The sequence below is a fragment of the Acartia tonsa genome, chromosome 11 (assembly GCF_053477335.1).
Source record: "Acartia tonsa isolate MP-2025a chromosome 11, ASM5347733v1, whole genome shotgun sequence".
NCBI classification, from domain to species: Eukaryota; Metazoa; Arthropoda; class Copepoda; order Calanoida; family Acartiidae; genus Acartia; species Acartia tonsa.
Window position 1 is genome coordinate 21,374,661 of NC_137270.1, and position 18,076 is coordinate 21,392,736.

The window sequence follows — 18,076 nt, forward strand, 5'->3', positions numbered from 1 at the left end:
TCGGAGCTCTAAAATCAGAAGGACAGGCGAACAATAAATCTAGTAGATTGTCAGAACTTAGTAAGCAGCACATTTATTTGTAAGTCTTAGCAAAATTGTAAATAAATTTGTTGCAAAATTGTGCAAATACAGGATACACTACGGGACATAATTTCATTTATAAGATTTGAGATACCTGCTTATAATATTGTATCTTGATGTCCTAGGAATCATTAGATACATAAAAAGTTAAAAATAAAGCTACTATGAAAAGTCTAAAAGGAATTTATATTTGATAAGAGTAAATTTTATTGCATATACTTCTACAAAAACGGGCAAAGGATTTAAACAAATGCACTTATTCTTTTGAAAACTAGAATATCTCTCTTCAACGATAAATACCATAGTATCGATTTTTCCCCTTAAACTTATTCGAAATGTCGTCTTTGTATTCATGAGCGTACGAATACCGCGCAAGATTATAAACAATGTAAATAAAAACAGTAAATACGGCTTTTACTTTCCGTAATACAGGATTAAGTTATTTTTGATGACATAGAGTGTTTTTGAACCATTTTATATCAAATTTTTTTATAATATGTAGAAATTCTGTGAAAAACAACCAAGTTCTGTTAAAAAGAATGATTATACTATATCTTTAAGTTAAATATTTAAGTACATTAAATGTTACCAAATGTATAATAAGAAATATCCCAATGAAAATTATTGATTTTTACTTCACATTTTTAATTCGGAAAAGTTTTGTTTATTTTAAGACATCATTAGCAATATTTTACATATTTTCATTGAAATTAATATAATGTATGTTCTTAATCCTTATATAATAAAGTAACAAGATTTCTAACTGTTTATTTGCCTATACTGTCTGTGTGAACTAATGAATCTCGTCAACCGCTAAACTGATATAATTATCTTTTGCAAGATCCTAGGAAGGTATAAAGCTATTTTGGGAGAAAGTATCACCACCCTCCAGGGGCGCCCAAGCTTTTTTTTTTTTGGGGGGGGGTAAAAAATTTTAGGGGGGGGTTTGGGGGTGCCAAATGGCCCATTACCCCCCCCCCCCCCCTTGGACGCCTATGCCACCCTCCCTAGAGAAATCACAAAAATTAAGAAAAATTATTATTGATAAAAAGCTGATCTTAACATAGATTCAAAAGAAAACATTTTACATGTTCCTAGAGGCCGCTAGGAATCAAAATTTAGTAAACGTTTGTATATAGCTGTTTTAATTTAAGATTTAAAATGGAAAGGGAGGCAAGTAAAAAGATCAGAAACTATCAGGTTAATATTTTGCATTCATCATTACTAAGAATTATTAATTCTCTGAATCCCCCCCACCCCTTCAGTACAACACATTATTACTACTTTTATTTGAATTTCAAAAGATTTGAGGGGAGGGGGTAGAATTTTTCCTCCGGGGATGTTACACCCACCATAAATTATTTTAGAATTTTGCTTAAGTAAAAAAATAAAACATTAACCAATGGTACTTAGTATACATATACCTATTATTTCAATGTTTGACTTAAAAAAGGAAAACTTTTGTTAAACAATAAAATTTCCTTAAAATCATTTAAATATTTATTAGGAAATCTCTGAAGAGGAAGGAAGTGAAGAGCAAGAAGACTCTGACGCATGCTCAGATGATTCTATTGAATCAGGTAACAAAACTTTGAAATTTACATAGTTTTCCGCAGATACGGAAATGAATAAATAGGCTCAGCCCAACTGAAAAGGTTTAATCTTATAATATTTATATGTATGTTTTTACCTTCAAACTTAAAAGTACACAAACTGTTTTTTTTACAACCTAACCAAAAAACACTAAGAAATTATACGATTATTCTTCGTAATCTATATACAAATTATACATAATTTTATAATTAAACCTTCTGCTCGTTCTATTAATAATCTTTAACCATTTTTTAGGGCGGGTAGAGAAATCCAGCAGAAAAAATATTTCAATGAATGGAGTTTCAACATTGAAGTAAGGAAATTTTAGAATATTTTTTTTTTATCAATCCTGTGATGATAATGATAAACATTTGTTATTATAAAATAAAATTATTCTTGTTATAATGTTAAATTAGAAATGGCTCTTCTTAACTACATCACCAATCTGAAATTTGTCCAGCATAATAGGTACCCAGTGAATTACGGAAATGTGACAAAAATTTCGAATTCCAGTCATTAACAAGTGTTATCGGTGTATGATTTGGAAAAAAATATGAATTTACAGGGAAATTTCAGCCTAGCAATAATTTAATATATATCTTGTGTTTTAGTTATCAGTACTCTGGACATTGGCGAGAAAATCATGGGCATCCATTGTTTGGAATCTGTGTGAATCATCATTTGAAACCTCCACATCCAGTTGTTTTTGCTACAGTCGGTTATAACAGGTATAAAACATGTCTTATTTAAAAAAGAAACCATATTCACTATTTTTCTATTAATGAACGTAGATTTCTTTAGCTAGCTTCAATGTTTAAAAATCCAGAATTTTAAGAGTTACTTAGTGTTAGTGTTAAATTATTTTAGGGTAACAATTTACGAGGCATTAGCTGATGAAATCAAACTATCTCAGTGTTACGCAGGTAAATATTCTTATTTTTAGGCTAATAACTATACCTACTTAATAAAAGACTTTCATTGAATGAGGTTTCTAAAGTGAGGGTCTCTAAAAGGAAGTTTTAATGAATATTTAAAGTTATTTTTAAAAAAATATTACCTTGTCCTAGATCCGGATACTGAAGAGAATTTTTACACCTGTGCATGGAGCTATGATGCGGACACAGGACGGCCAATTCTGGCGGCTGGTGGCTACAGGGGCATTGTCAGGTAAGGGTTAAGTCATGCCAACCATTGGATTTAGTAAAGAAAAGACTTTTTAAAAGCTCTAAACGTGCAAAAAGTTGTATGACTTATTAAACTCAACTTTTATGCATATTTTTTGCTTTAATGTTAAAAATAGTTTATATTTTTATATTTTTTAGGATATTCAGTCCAGCTAACATGAACTGTATAAAGTGAGTATGTTTAAAATTTTTGTTTTCTTTCTATTCAACACTAGCGGCTACGCCCCTTAGACGCCTCTAGGGACAGTTTAAGAGGGGGTTTGGGATTGATTCGAGTAACCACACGTTTTAGTTTAAAAATGAAAGAGAAAAATTTATTTATTTGGGTTATTTTTTTATTGGAGTCATTTCTCATGTGATGGTGTAGTCATTAAGATAAATTAAAACCCTTCCAGGGGCAAATAAGAAGCTTTCTTGTCAAGGAGACCCATGTAGGTTTTGTGGACAGACATTCACTCATATACATCCGCCTCTTTTATGTAAAGACTAATGGCTACGCCTTTGAGGCCTTTAGTGGCACTTTAAATGTGTTTTTTTAATAATACGTAACATTTCTATGTTGTGATTAATCTTGGGGTGGTGGTGGTACCCTCCCCCAAAATAGATATAAACCGTTCCGGGACCTATGAGAAGCTACCCTGTTGGAGAGAACCCGATCGGTTCAGCGGTCAGTCAGATCCTTCGGTACAGACAAAACAGAAAGACATACACACACAATTACATCCTGGCTTTTTTATGTAAAGATATGAAATGTGAACCAATATAGGTAATCAATAAAATCAAATACCTAGGTAATATATTTTAAAATTTATTAATAGGTATATAATGATATATTTATTATTAGGCATATAATGATATATTTATTATTAGGCATTTTATTGGGCATGGAAATGCCATAAACGAGCTCAAGTTTCATCCAAAGGATCCCAACATTCTCTTATCTGTATCAAAAGATCATGCTCTAAGGAAATTTTCATATTTTGTTCTCCAATTTTTGCATCAGTGTAACAAGTCACTAATAGAAAATTAACAATATATTTAAAAGATTAGCATATAATATAAAAAATATGAAAATATGTAAAATCAGACTGTGGAACGTAAAGACTGAATGTAATATTGTAATATTTGGCGGAGTAGAGGGACACAGAGACGAAGTGTTGTCCGCAGATTTTAATATGAGTGGTAGGTTTATTTACTCTTATGATGCATCTTTGCTTGTTATGTTATTTCAGTGTTCTAGTTAATGGGAATACGATACAGCTATGTATGATTGTAAGGACGTCCAAATGGCAAGGACGACATCCTAAAATTCGAGGGATGGGAGGGGGAGGAGTACCCTTGTACGTCCTAGAATTATTAATATTGGAAAATCATATAGTAAACGTGCACTCATATTAACCAAATCTTTTTTTCTTCTCTGAATCATGGTTTCTATAACAGTTACCTTCAATAAACAACGTAACCTTATTTTGAAGTAATTGAAAAAAGCATAAGAAAGGAATCAAAATTTACCAAATGCTTTTTTTCAACATATTTGGTTTTGTTTAGGTACAAAGATAATATCCTCTGGAATGGACCACAGTTTAAAGATTTGGGCTTGTGATACAGAGAAAATAAAATCAGGAACATAAAGTTATTGTCTTCATTCTTATCATTTTTTTACAGGTTTAAATAAAACTGCTTTCCTCTAAAAGATGAAGCTAATCTGATGGGGGAATTCAATCGGTCCAGTAGTTAGGGAGGTCTTCTTAAGTTGAATAATATCCTACCTACTTTACATTATGATTATTCTATCATATAAAGTAGTAAAGTTTTTGTCTAAAGCTCAATATCTCCGAAATGTTTAGTCTGGTCAGATAATGCTTCTCAGTGAAATTTATAAAAGTGTTACGGTGGTTTTAGGCTATTTGTCTCTGTCTCTCATTCTCTCTATCTCTGCTTTACATGCGATGTAATAATATAAAATAACTTTTTTATACCAGCTATAAGTTTATCCTACCAAATGCATGGCAACAAACGAGTCTTTCCCACCGAGCTCTGCCATTTTCCTGAGTTCAGTACAAGAGATATTCACAGGTTGGTTCATAAAGTTGACATTGAGACTTTAAATTAAACTGGTATTAATTCGTTGGCTTAAAAACTTTGGGTACTTCTTTTTAACTTCTCCAAACTAGTTGTGTAAACTTTGTAACTGAAAATTTTTATTTTAATATGAAGTAATTTTGTTTATCATCAACTAGCGACTGCACCCCTAGCATCTAGGGGCTCTATATTGGAAAGAATATGGTAGGGCAGAATTTAGAAAAATAGCCCAAAACCATCCCGATACCTATATGTAGCTTTACTGTAAAGGAGAACCATATCGATTCATTGGTTAGCGAGATCCTTCGCTACAGACAAAAAAGGCTCAATACTTTATATATTAGGATAGGGATGTTTTTAAGAATTCTTGTCCATTGTCTTAACTTGTCCCTTAAGATCCACAAGATGGTTTGTTTTGTACTGCGCAATTATGTTTTTTTTATTTGATTTAATTTAATTTTATTACCTTGTTTTAGGTATGATCTTTAAGTTGAAATTGAGATAAATATAAGTATGCATTAAAACAATACTTACCTACCTAGATTTTACCTGGATTTTTTTTTTATTTAGGAATTATGTTGATTGTTGTAAATGGTTTGGAGACTTCATCCTTTCAAAATCCTGTGAAAACTGCATTGTTTGTTGGAAACCAGGTACAGTAGTTTCCTATATTTCTTGTAACCTTATATTTTTGTCGATGTTTTATTTTTATGTTCAGTACTTTCCTCTAGAACTCGACAGCAGCATAATCTGAGGTTTTAAAACTGGTAGCCTCGAAAGTATATAAAAATTTTTGGCATTTAGCTGCAATTTTTTAAAGTTTTGGCTGGGAATAAGATCAAGGGGACTTAGTCTTTAAAAAATTAATATGTTTGTTCATTCTATCTTTTTTCAAGTCCTTATATTATCATTTCATAATTTTTTTAAAATGAAAACAAACAATCTAGATGACAGAAAAGAAGAGAGTGTGATAAGTTCAGAAAGCAAAGTTGTTGTCGTACACAAAATCAATTATAAGGTAATACACAGTACCTACTTCTTTTTATTTTTGAATAACATAAAGTAAAACAAATTATATGTGTATATAGTCTTAGTTTCTTATTTTTTGGACCTAAGAAGGACTAGACACTTTTGTATAGCAACTAGCTACTCTTTATTACCTTTCACCCTCGCCTAGTATGGCAGGTGTCCCAAATTAAAGTCACCATAATGAATGATGCTATCCGTAGAGGAGCCTGGGATAAGGGTTGTACAGATATTATGCTCGTGACTATCGAGTATCAAAACTCAGGAATAAGGTATAACCGACAAGCGAAACAAATCTAAAATAATATTTTGGGGGCAAATGGAGAGGTCGTCAATTTTACGATGTGTTGCCCCCCAACGACAGCTGATTTTTTCTCGAATTATTTTCGTTATTGGTAGAAGCTGATCAAAACACCAACGTTATTACTGAGCTACGACGCCTGTCTCAAACAACATATTATACTAATTCAAGTAATTCAATAATTTTGAAACATAATTTTGGTGGAGAGGTTTTGAGAACTTAAAAAATGTTATTAATTTAGGATTGTGAGATTTGGTTTGTTCGATTTGCCATGGATTATCAACAAAAAGTTCTTGCTTTGGGAAATCAGGTACCTACCTATGATAGTTGGTTAGAATTGTTCATTGAAACTTTGTATTGTGAACTCAACAAAATTTTAAGAATACCTTAAGAATTTATTTGGAGGTGCCATTTTACAACTCTTGACACATTTATAAAGACTTTATTATCTTATTTAACTAGGTATTTATTTTCTAATACTTGCTTTTACAGTTTTTCTAAACTATTGATAATAATTTTTAGGTTGGAAAAACCTATGTTTGGGACTTGAACGCGCCGGACCCTTCACAAATCAGGATGGGTGTTCTCTGCCATCCTAAGTGTACCTCGGCTGTAAGACAAACCTCACTTTCAAGGTAATTTAGAATATTTGCAGTATGTATCAACTTTTGTAAATATTCCAGAATGTCTTCGAAATCGATTAATATCCGCTGGGTTGCAGACAATTTTCCACGAAAAATTTAAATAAAAATTATAAAATAAATACCAGTTTTGTTAGCCTCAGCATTCAGAGCCTTAGATGCTAGGGGCGTAGCAGCTAGTTCTACATATTTACACACTGTAACTTGTTTAGGGATGGAAAGATTTTACTTTGTGTGTGTGACGATGGAACAATTTGGAGGTAATTTTTGCAGTATTAATATATGATAATCTTTTGACAACTTGAACTAAAGGACATGATATTTATTCATTCGATAGATTTTATTTGTTTTAATGGTGGTTTCCCTAAAAGCGAAAGGAAGACAGAACTCCCCCTCTTTTTAAAAATGCATTAATAATAATAGAGGGGTAATTTTTCGGTTTTTTTTTATTACTTTAGTTCTGGTTAGATTACCTAAATCATATGGTAATGAGTAGGACCGCTGGGCTAAGTCACCACAGGTTTAAACCAAGGTCCAGCAGGGTTTAGGATAGGCATAGAAAAAACTATCCAGTACTAGTACTTTTCACTGTATTTTATATATAATGAGGAAGGGGAGTTATCAGTGCTCGACAGGCACTTTGAGGGAAAGAGCTAATTGGAACTCTTGTTTATGATTTAATTTTTCATAGGTGGGACAAAACAGATTAAAAGAAATTGCCAGAATGGATCTATTACAGTGTGCATTGTATAACTGAGTAAGTTGTAACAACTATTTATTAAACCAGTACCAAGTTTTTTTTTCATAAAGTGTAATGCGTATATATGAACTATAGTCAATACCTATTGAAAAATTTCCATTAAAACAAGGTACCTATGTATTTGATTTGATTGATATTTATTTGTAGCTCATTTTAATCACAGGCTGTTAATTAAATTTTTCATTCATTTAGCTGAAACTTGCTTCTCTACTTACCTATACAAATAATTGTCCAATTAAAATTAAAATGCATTTGATATGTGATGATGAAATGAAAAATTCGATTTTATTTTTATTCAAAGTTCTCTGTATGAAAAATTTCTCTTTAAGTAGGTAGCTATTTGATCGTTATAAACGATTTTATATTTTGACTCATTCAGTACCTACGTTTATTTGTAAAATATTTCCACTGCCATATATAACACAATTTTCATGTTTATACTTCAAAACTTAAATATGAAATAGTAATCAAAATGTGTAGTAATGATTCTTAATACTGTAAACAATGAGCTCATACTTAAAAACGCAGCTACTCTACAAGTTCTAAGTAAGGTTGGTCGATTCCTCTATTATCAGGATTTTCTGATAGACTTTTAACAATGTAAAGATAAGGTAGATTCTAAAATGTGACTGAAACAAAAAAATGCGACTAAGAAAAAACCTCATTTAAAAAAATATTTATTTGTGAAAAGCTTTGCTGCTATTGGTTTTAGGCGTTTTTGCCATTGTGAAAATTCTATTTATTAAGTAATTTAATGTACCCCCGTGAATTAAATGACATAAAATGTTCTTTAAAAAGAAAGTTATCAATTGACAGAAATATTCCATTTTACTTTTATAATGCATTCCAATATTTGGATCTACTGCAGTTCACGGTAAAATATTGCTGGTAACGCAATTTTCCAAAAATCTATGAATTTTAAAGGATGCTAGCTGCCAAACGGCTGACCGCACACTGTTTTAAGCGGCATAAGAAGGTCTACAAATAATCTGGAATAGCCATAAATCAATGATTCATAATTATCTCGCAGTGCAGACAAATGCGCGAAAAAGACCTATTTTACGCGTTTTTTTCAGTGAAGCTTTCCCTGTGCATCATTAGATCTTGGCTATTCCAGATTATTTGTAGGCCTTCTTATGCCGCTTAAAATGGTGTGCGGGTATGATCTGTACGTTATGCCGTTTGGCAGCTTTTAAAAATTCATAAATTTTTGGAAATATTGCTTACCAGCAATATTTTACCGAGAACTGCAGTAGATCCCAATATTTTCTGGAATTATTCATATATTAATTGTTGATTATCAAAGTAACTCATGCATGTTTATTTTACTTTAATATACATGTGTGATTATGTTAGATGAAATCTCTGTATTAAAGTTTTCTATTATATTAATTTTACATTATATGCTTAAAAGTTAGTTTTCTTGCCGCATTAGTTGTGCCATAGTTAAACCTTTCATGCTTACATTTTTGGCGGTAAATTATAATCTATGCATGTAATAGGTAGTTTGAATATAAATCGATTGTTAACTTACGTAGGGATTACTTGATTGAACAATGGACAAACAAAAATACTTCTTCTGTAGATTAACATTATTTTGCGAGAAAGAGTGGGAAATTGTCTTTTATTTTCATGATTGAATCTTTTCCATTAACAATATTTAGTTAACCAATACAATGGAATAACGACTCAAAATTTTGAGTAAAGAACTATTTATAGTTCATTGTCCTATCTCTCTCTCTCTGCACCATTTAATGAAATTGAACTTTTTAAAACCACTTCCATGTAAATCATATTTACATACATTCTTATTTCTTACATAACGTCAAATTTTACAAGGAAATCTTTAGCAGCATGTTAATTCTCTTATAAAATAAGAGAAATCAATTTTTCCAATGAATTTTCCAATTTCAGAAAATAAAAATGGAGGAATCCTCTACAAATGACCCGTTAACACTTGAAGAAAAAGAGAATTTTCATAATGATATTTCTAAAGGTGAAATTTTAAAAGAAGAAGTTATAACTGAAGATAACGAAGAAAATTTTATGAAAAATGACAAAGATAAACTTGTCAGCAATGGAGAAAATCTAGATGATCATATTAATACAAAAGAAAATTTAAAAATTCATTCAGAATTCCTTCACAGGTAAAGAATAATATGTAATGCTATAAAAAAAAACAATTTAAAGTGATGAAATTATTAAAAGCATTGATTTAATTGTTTGGAGGATTCCCTTATACCGCATATGGACCTAAAATAGGTTTGTGTGAAAGGCCCAATTGTTCCAACACATATTATTCTTTGATAATAGGGAAAATACTATTGAAATCCAGTCTGATGATCCACAATTTAGGGATTTATTGTAATTATATTAAAAAGATAGGATTATTAGTTATTTATCGCATCGTAATATAGACAGCTTTCTGAGGCTAATTAAAATGAAAAATTATAAGATTAAAACCTCCGGCCCCTCGGGTCTAACATAATGGTATTACGTTTATGATGTTTATTTAATCATTCGTAGAAAACTGTCTATATTACGATACTAGACATGATTTTTCAGTATGTCTGAGAACCGTTTCCAATTCAGTGGTTTCGAATCCATACTGGTTAAAGATTATTTTAATCTTGACATTGAGATTGACAAAGCTCTTAATGTTTTCAAAGAGTTCTAAGTTTTGAATATTTTTTTCAAATCACTTAGAAATATAAACTATTATATGTTTTTATTTCATTATAAACAAGGATGACAACATCCATAAAAGCGAAGCACTGAAACGGTAGGACAAACGGACATTAACACTTGTATAGTATCTGAACTGAAAAATCAGAACATAAATGTAGAATCAAAATTGTAGGTAAATTTGTTGAAAAACTGTTTAAAAACAGGATAATGTTTATGGACATACTTACATTTTTGGACTTGATTATAGAGTTGCTTCGCTTAAAATATTGTTCTTTGTTGTCCCAGGAATCAATATACCAAAAATCAGATCAAACGGATAATTAAAACACTTGAAAATTTGTTGTTAAAAAAGTAGAAAAATCAACATGTATAAAATGGACGTACGGACATTCTGGTAATGATTATAGAGTTGCTACGCTTTCTAAATTGTACCCAACTACTACAGGAATCATCATGCAAAGTTTGAAATCGATAGGACAATTCTAACATGCCTAAATTAACGAATAAAAGCTATCTATCTCGGACGGACGTACGGACGGACGTACGGACGGACCGACCCTAATTATAGAAAAGCTTCGCTTTTAAAAATTTAGAAACAATTTAGTTTTCTGATATTCTAGGTTCCAACTTCTTTAGCATTAAGTTTTAAATGAAAATAAAAAATTGCAATTAAATAAAATTCTAGAGAATTATCCCAAAAGATAGAAGCAGCTAGGGGAATGACTAGAGAGGCCATACAACTTAGCCATGAAATTTTCATCTATTCTGAAAATATCAACAATAAACAGCAATGGTTTGAAAATGTAAGTATTCTATGACTATAGTATTTATCATATTATATGAAGTAGTAAGTGAAGCTTAAGATTTTAACAACTGCGGAAGAGAAGGTCCCAGTATGGTTTTTTGCTATTATATTTCTAGATCTAAGCCTTGGAGTCTTATTTTTCTGTCCTTTTGTTACACCCTTAAATACAGAGTCGCTGTATAGTTATACTTACGCGGGCACAGCCGCTAGATGGTTGCATTAAAAATTACATTTACGATTTTTTTGCACATTCAGTACAAATTAATCCTTTATATTTAGGTTGTTGGTCCCTTGATTAATGCTATAGATCTTTTTGGTTCCTCAATAAAATATTTTCAAGAATTCTTACAACTAGAAGGAAAATTGATAACTAAATTGTTTAATTTTATAAATGGTGCATTCCCTCAAAGTGTCTAGCAAGCACAGAACAACCCCTCCCCCTAAGTAGAACGCACGAAAATTAAAGCTATTATTTTACTGATAGATCTGTATTTTTTTTCTTTGTTATCAATTTTGCAAAATTCAGATAAATATGAAATAGATTCCAAGGACCTTGATAGTCATGTGGAAATCACTAAAGGTTATCACGAAGCTAAATACTTGATGTCACACAAGGTGCTTGCACAGAGATTTCATGGTGTTATTAGTATTTTTGGATAAGGCAACGTTTTCGGGGGAACGTTTTTACATATATTATTTTCTTATGATATCTCAAATAGTTTTACTTAATGGATAGTTCTACGAAGTGTATTTAAAGAGTTAAGGTACTTAGAGTAGTGAACTTTTATATGTCTTAGTAGAATATATTAGGCATTGGATAGATATGATTATATGTTAAAGAATTTTTAACATTGACCAGACCAAACTTTTTTTATTTGACAATATCTAAAAAAGTCAAAGTGATTTGCCACATAAATTACATGAGAATGGTCCATTTTTTTCCAAATATGTATAGCCAAAACACCAATATCAGAGAATCACTTCCACATATTTCACAAGAGTTATAAAAAAATTGAACAGGGGTTCGATTCCCCTTGGGACAAGTTACTTAAAAAACATAAAAAATAACGTCCGGTTCATTATAGGACAGGTTTTCTATAGATTCTTTTTTTTAAAATAAAGAAAACCGTCCGGTTTACTTACAATATACACATTATCTCACGCGGAAATACCAACTAACCATACAACATATATATATATATATATATATATATATATATATATATATCTACTTGTTTACTTGTATGTGTTTTCTTCGGTAAGCTCGTAAAGCCATAATGAAGAATTCAGTCTCTGCTGGTTAATTTTTTCTCACTCATCCACTGAACTAGTCTTTTTTTAAATTTTGTCACTTGTCTGATACTTTTTATGTCACTTGGTAATGAGTTCCAAATATCTGCCGTTCTCACTGTGAAAAAGTTTTTTCTAGTTTCTAGGTTAGATCTCTCTTTTATTCTGTTTAGAGAGTCTGTTTGTGATCTTGTGACTGTTCTTTCTGGGTTTATTTCAGGGTGCCTATAATTACACTTGACATGTCCAATATTTGTGATTAACTTGTGCATCTGAATAAGATCGAACATAAGTCTCCTTTTTTCTAGACTCCAAAGACCAAGCTCTTTCAGTTTTTCAACATAATCTTTACCTTGAAGTCCAGAAATCATTTTGACAGCTTTAACTTGTACTTCTTCTAAAACAGATATATCATTGAACTGCCAGGGGGACCAGGCTACACTTGAAAATTCCATGTGCGGCCGGACATATTGTTTATACAACCTCAAGAACACTACTTTGTCTCTGTAATGAAAACATCGAGAAATTTGGCCTAATACAACTCTTGCTCTGTTTGCAGCTTCTTGACAATGCTTTGATGGTTTTAGATCAGATGATATTTTAACGCCAATGTCTCTCTCATATTCATCTTCTTCCAATTCTTCTCCATTTATGAAATATTTAGTTTTGGGGTTGTTTCTTCCAAAATGCATAACTTTACATTTTTTAATGTTAAAAGCCATAGACCACTTTTCACTCCATTCATAAAGTTTATTTAATCCATCTTGGAGTTCCTGGGTATTTTTTTGATTTTTGATACATTTACCAGCCTTTGTGTCATCAGCGAATTTTTTGATCAAATCAATAATCAGTTTAACACAATCATCCAGGTCATTTTTAAAAATGACAAATAACAATGGTCCCAGTACTGATCCTTGTGGTACACCTGAGCCTACCTCTGTTTCTTTTGAATTAAAGCCATTAACACAGACCCATTGTGATCGATTTGTTAACCAGTCTGTTATCCAGCTTAACAGCTTACCACGTATGCCATGAGCTTTGAGTTTCAGTGCCAACTTGGAGTGGGAAATTTTGTCAAAAGCTTTGCTGAAGTCCAGATAAATGACATCTACTGGGTCCCCTTGATCTATACATTTTGTGATAAAATCCATGAATTCAAGCAGATTAGTTTGACAGGACCTGTTCTTTGTAAATCCATGTTGAGAAGTGTTGATAAGTTTGTTTCTTATAAGATGTTCAGTTATTTTATCTCTGATGATACTTTCCAGCAGTTTACAGGCCACACTTGTTAACGAAACTGGTCTATAGTTTGAAGCCTTGCCTTTTGATCCTTTTTTGAAAATAGGTATCACCTTTGCCTTTTTCCATTCTGTGGGAACACATCCTTTACTGAGAGATTCCTGAAAAAGGATTTGTAGAGGTATACTTATCACAAATTTAAGTTTAATCAACAAGGTTGTTGATATTCCATCTGGTCCAGGAGCTTTACCAGGTTTCAGTTTGTCAATTTTATCTTCTATATCCTGTTTAGTTATTATCAGATCCTCAATAGGAGAATCAAACACTAGATCCTCAATATTATTAACATTAACATTGTCTTTACTGAAAACGCTGCTAAAATGTTCATTTAAAATATCAGCCATCTTTTTTCCATCACTAGTCACTGTGTTGTGTTCATCTAAAAGTGGACCAATACCAGTCTGCTTGCCAAGCCTAGACTTGACATATTTATTAAAGCTATTTTTACCTTCATTTCCGTTTTGTTTAGATATTCGAACTTCAACTTTTTTCTTGGCATTTCTAATAGCTTTTTTGGTCACTTTCTCAGCATCTTTATAGTTTTTAGTATCACTTTCACTTTTTGTCAATTTCATTTTCTTGTACAATCTGGATTTTTTTCGTAGCATTCTTTTTATATAATTGTTCATCCATATAGGTTTAGAATTATCACTTGTTGTAGTTATTAAAGGCACATGCTTATAGATCACTGTATTTAACTTTTGTTTAAAATTCGCCCAATTTAAATTCACGTCATCATTGCTTAAAAGGTTAGGCCAATCAACATTTGCAATTTCATCTTTTAATTCACTATAGCTCTAGACCAGTTTAATTTCACATCATTATTGTTAGTAGAGACAAAGTCAAAACATGTTCTAATTAAAATCATAACATGATCACTATTGGACAGAGGTCCCAGATTTTCAGCATTTAAAACACAGTCATTATTGCAGAGAACTAGATCTAGGATATTATTTTTACTGTGTGTAGGAAAGTCAACGTATTGACTAAAATTATTGTCAATACAAGAGTTCAAAAAATCACTGCTAAAAGTATCACTTGTTAAATTGTTCCAGTCTATTTTAGGAAAATTTATATCACCAATAATCAACGAGTCTTTTGGTGCATTTTTAATCAGGTTACATAACATTTCATTGTTAGCTTTGCTACTACTTGGAGGTCTGTAAATAAGAAAAATGTTCATATCTCAAAGTGAAGTCGATATTTTAAAATGAGCATACTGGTTAAAATCACTAAGGTTGTCAATAGATAAAACTGCTAGTCCATTTTTAGCATAAACTAAAATTCCTCCTCCAATTCCTCTTGTAGTATCAGTTCTGTCTTTAAATCCGAAATTAAATCATATCCAATTACTTTAAGAACATTATCACTTATAGTTTTGTTACACCAACTTTCTGTTATTAAAATAATATCAGGTTTAAAATTGTGAGCTGTAGCCTCTAAATCTGGAAGCTTACTAAGAATACTCTGGGCGTTGGTATAGAGTACTGTAAGCCCTCCACATTTTACTCCTTGTCCGTCTCCACCTGGTCCTCCTCCTCCTCTGGCTCCGTTCTGTTGTTCATCTCCTCTCCTCTCACTCCTCTCATCCTTTTTTCTCTTATTGTCTTTTCTGGTGTTCTGGCTCTTTTCATTGAAACACTTCTCTCCATATGTGTTTTTTGACTGGTTCCTCTCGATCCCCTGCCTCTGCTCCTTCCCCTTGGGCCGCCCCTTGCCCCTTGTCCGTCCTGTTTCTTGACTAGGATCATTCTTTTCTGTCCTTTTGGACCCACTAGCTTCCATTCCGAGTTTAAAGAAACCTCAGGATCAAGTTCAAGGTTTCTTTTTGTTACCTCCTTGGATAGGTCGTCCTCCTCTTTCCTCTGCTGTTTGGTAAGATCTGGAACAATATTTACTTCATAATAATCAGCTGAATCCTTTAATCTTTTAGCATGAGACAGAATATTTTCCTTCGTTGTTATTGCTTTAACACCAAGTTGAACAGGACGAATTTTGTCATCGTCTGTTTTTTCTCCCAGTCTTCTTATAAATTTAATATCATCCTTGCCAAAAGTGACAGATATCTCCTCCATAATCTCCAAAATACAATCAATATCATACTGCTTCCTGTCCAATCCAGATCCAGCTCCAGATGATTCAAGCAGGTTGTGTATAATAAGATTACATTTCTTCTCTTCTCGTTCTCTAATTTCACTAAAAATTGTTTGCTGTGTTGTCTCCACATTTTTAGCAATCATATCCTCGTTCTTCTTACTTTTTTCTTTCACTATTTTAACCTCCTCAGCCAGGGCATCTTGTGAAGTTTTGTTATCAGTGACATCCTTTCTAAGTTGTGTAAGATCTTTATTCAATTGTTTGATCTTTTTATCGAAAATTACACCAACTTTTTTGCAATGATCACAGGTCCAGGACAGGGAATTTCCTTCTCTTGTTTCTTCTATCAAGTATTTCAGCAGATCTTTACTGATATTAGAACATTCTGGATGTGTGTATTCTTCACACACATGGCAGGGTACACACACAGATCTCTTCAACGGCTGTTTGCAGGCTAGGCAGGTGTACTTTTTATTTCCCGACATCTCGACACGGCTAGTTTTGCTTGGTCCACTCCACAGACAATATTACATACAATAAAACAATATATTCAACTCTCCCCCTACCCTACCGAGATGTGGTACGTACGGAGGGCCCTCGTGGAACCTGTGAGAGAGAATATATAAACAATCACAATTAAATTACAAGACAATACAGAGCTTGGGTGTCTTTTTTCTTATCTTTTTTTAGGTAACTAATTAATAACTTGTTTTTTTAAATACCTTATCTTTTTTTTAGGATGTTAGGTTTTCTTTTTTTTAGAACCTTTTATTTTTTTTTGTAGGTTTATTTTTTTTTAGAACCTTTTCTTTTCTTTTTTTTTTATAATTTTTTTTTGTTTTGTTTCTTATTAGGTATTAATAAAGCTATCTTTTCTTTTCTTTCTTTACATTAGGTATTAGGATGAATATATTAAGACAATCTTTTTTTGCTACAATTAGCAAGGCTCTGTATTATCAGGGTTAAGGTGTTAGCAACAGGAACAAATATCCTGCAATGGTTATATAATTGTTAGTGTGTTAGGTTATATTCAAACAGTGACATAAATTATAATTTCCGATATATCATTTCACAATATATTCTTTATTATAATTTTCCTGGGTATTATAGTAGCACAGGAGGGTTATTTATTACGCCTCAACTGTTTCTCCAATTCTCAACAGGACATTTTTCCGGCACCCGCCGGGGAAGACATTTTTATATGAAAAATCTCTTAGTGAAGTGAATCAAGCAAATCTAGCCCGGTCAGTTTAGATATATATATATATATATATAAAGACCATTCTCATGTAATTTATGTTGCAAATCACTAACTTTTCTAGATATTGTCAAATAAAAAAAGTTCGGTCAGGTCAATGTTAAAATTCTTTATCACATAATCATATCTATCCAATGCCTAATATATTCTACTAAGACATATAAAAAGATCACTACTCTAAGTACTATACTAAATATTTTATTGGTCATTCTTTGTTGTTATGTGTATTTTGTTGTATAAAAAGTTTGAAGTTCTATTAACTAGTAAATGCTATCTAAGGTTGTATTTATGACAAAAAAGTTTTTGCCATATATAACATGCAACGAAGTTGAAAATGAAAATGAAAAACTCATTTTTTAAGGAAAATCCCTGGTCAAATCTTTTAATTTTAATCAATAACTTTATATTATGAACTACTACGTTATTTAAAATAGAAAAAACTTACAGTTCACTATTTTTTTTTTAAATGCACTTCGTGAAACTATCCCTTTCCTATCATCCATCTGTACTTATTTTTTCATTAGTTTCAAATTTATGATTATTACTACTATTATGTTTACTACTAAACCCTTTTTTTCTAAATCAAAACAAGTAAAGCTAGCTTTATGATCTTTAAAAGATGATACAGAAACAAACTCCATAAAAGAAGAAATTATTGAAGATTTATCTCAAAATAAAATAGGATCTCAAATTAAAAAGGAAAGGAACGTTAAAAATAAAATTAAAAAAGAATTTAATAATATAGACAATGGAGAAATTGAGTTTTATTGTGATTTATGCGAAAAATCATTCACGACAAGATTAAAGTTAACTGCACACAAGAAAACACATTCTGAGGCGAAACCTTTTTACTGTGAAATTTGCGGCAAAAGTTTCTCATTATTGAGTTACTTAGCCAAGCACGAAAAAACTCATAAAATCAAACAGAAATATTCTTGTGATATATGCCCAGAAATTTTCACAAAAATTGC

The 18,076-nt window shown here is 31.5% G+C and overlaps 2 protein-coding genes across 9 annotated transcripts; both read left to right on the plus strand.

The window, feature by feature from the left end:
- The first annotated feature begins 1,224 nt into the window (after window positions 1-1,224).
- Window positions 1,225-9,592, plus strand: LOC145332827 (polycomb protein eed-like). 8 transcript variants are annotated; one of them, XR_013884326.1, is made up of 18 exons: window positions 1,225-1,281; window positions 1,589-1,661; window positions 1,930-1,987; window positions 2,286-2,402; window positions 2,542-2,597; window positions 2,742-2,841; window positions 2,997-3,029; window positions 3,729-3,822; window positions 3,944-4,040; window positions 4,407-4,478; window positions 4,838-4,934; window positions 5,511-5,593; window positions 5,888-5,958; window positions 6,509-6,577; window positions 6,790-6,902; window positions 7,121-7,168; window positions 7,600-8,542; window positions 8,922-9,592. XR_013884326.1 is itself a non-coding variant. In XM_080177896.1 (17 exons), exons 1-17 carry the CDS (start codon window positions 1,243-1,245, stop codon window positions 7,616-7,618), a joined length of 1,239 nt encoding a protein of 412 aa, XP_080034022.1. In that variant the 5' UTR covers window positions 1,225-1,242; the 3' UTR covers window positions 7,619-9,592. The 8 variants fall into 8 exon arrangements, 1 of the variants encoding a protein (XP_080034022.1); XR_013884327.1 differs by having other exon boundaries at window positions 8,925-9,592; XR_013884328.1 differs by having other exon boundaries at window positions 8,975-9,592.
- On the plus strand, window positions 9,587-11,593 carry LOC145332828 (uncharacterized). Its single transcript, XM_080177897.1, has 4 exons — window positions 9,587-9,815; window positions 9,982-10,020; window positions 11,039-11,159; window positions 11,441-11,593. The coding sequence occupies exons 1-4, from the start codon at window positions 9,592-9,594 to the stop codon at window positions 11,576-11,578; spliced, it is 522 nt and encodes a 173-aa protein (XP_080034023.1). The 5' UTR covers window positions 9,587-9,591; the 3' UTR covers window positions 11,579-11,593.
- The last annotated feature ends 6,483 nt before the right edge of the window (window positions 11,594-18,076 follow it).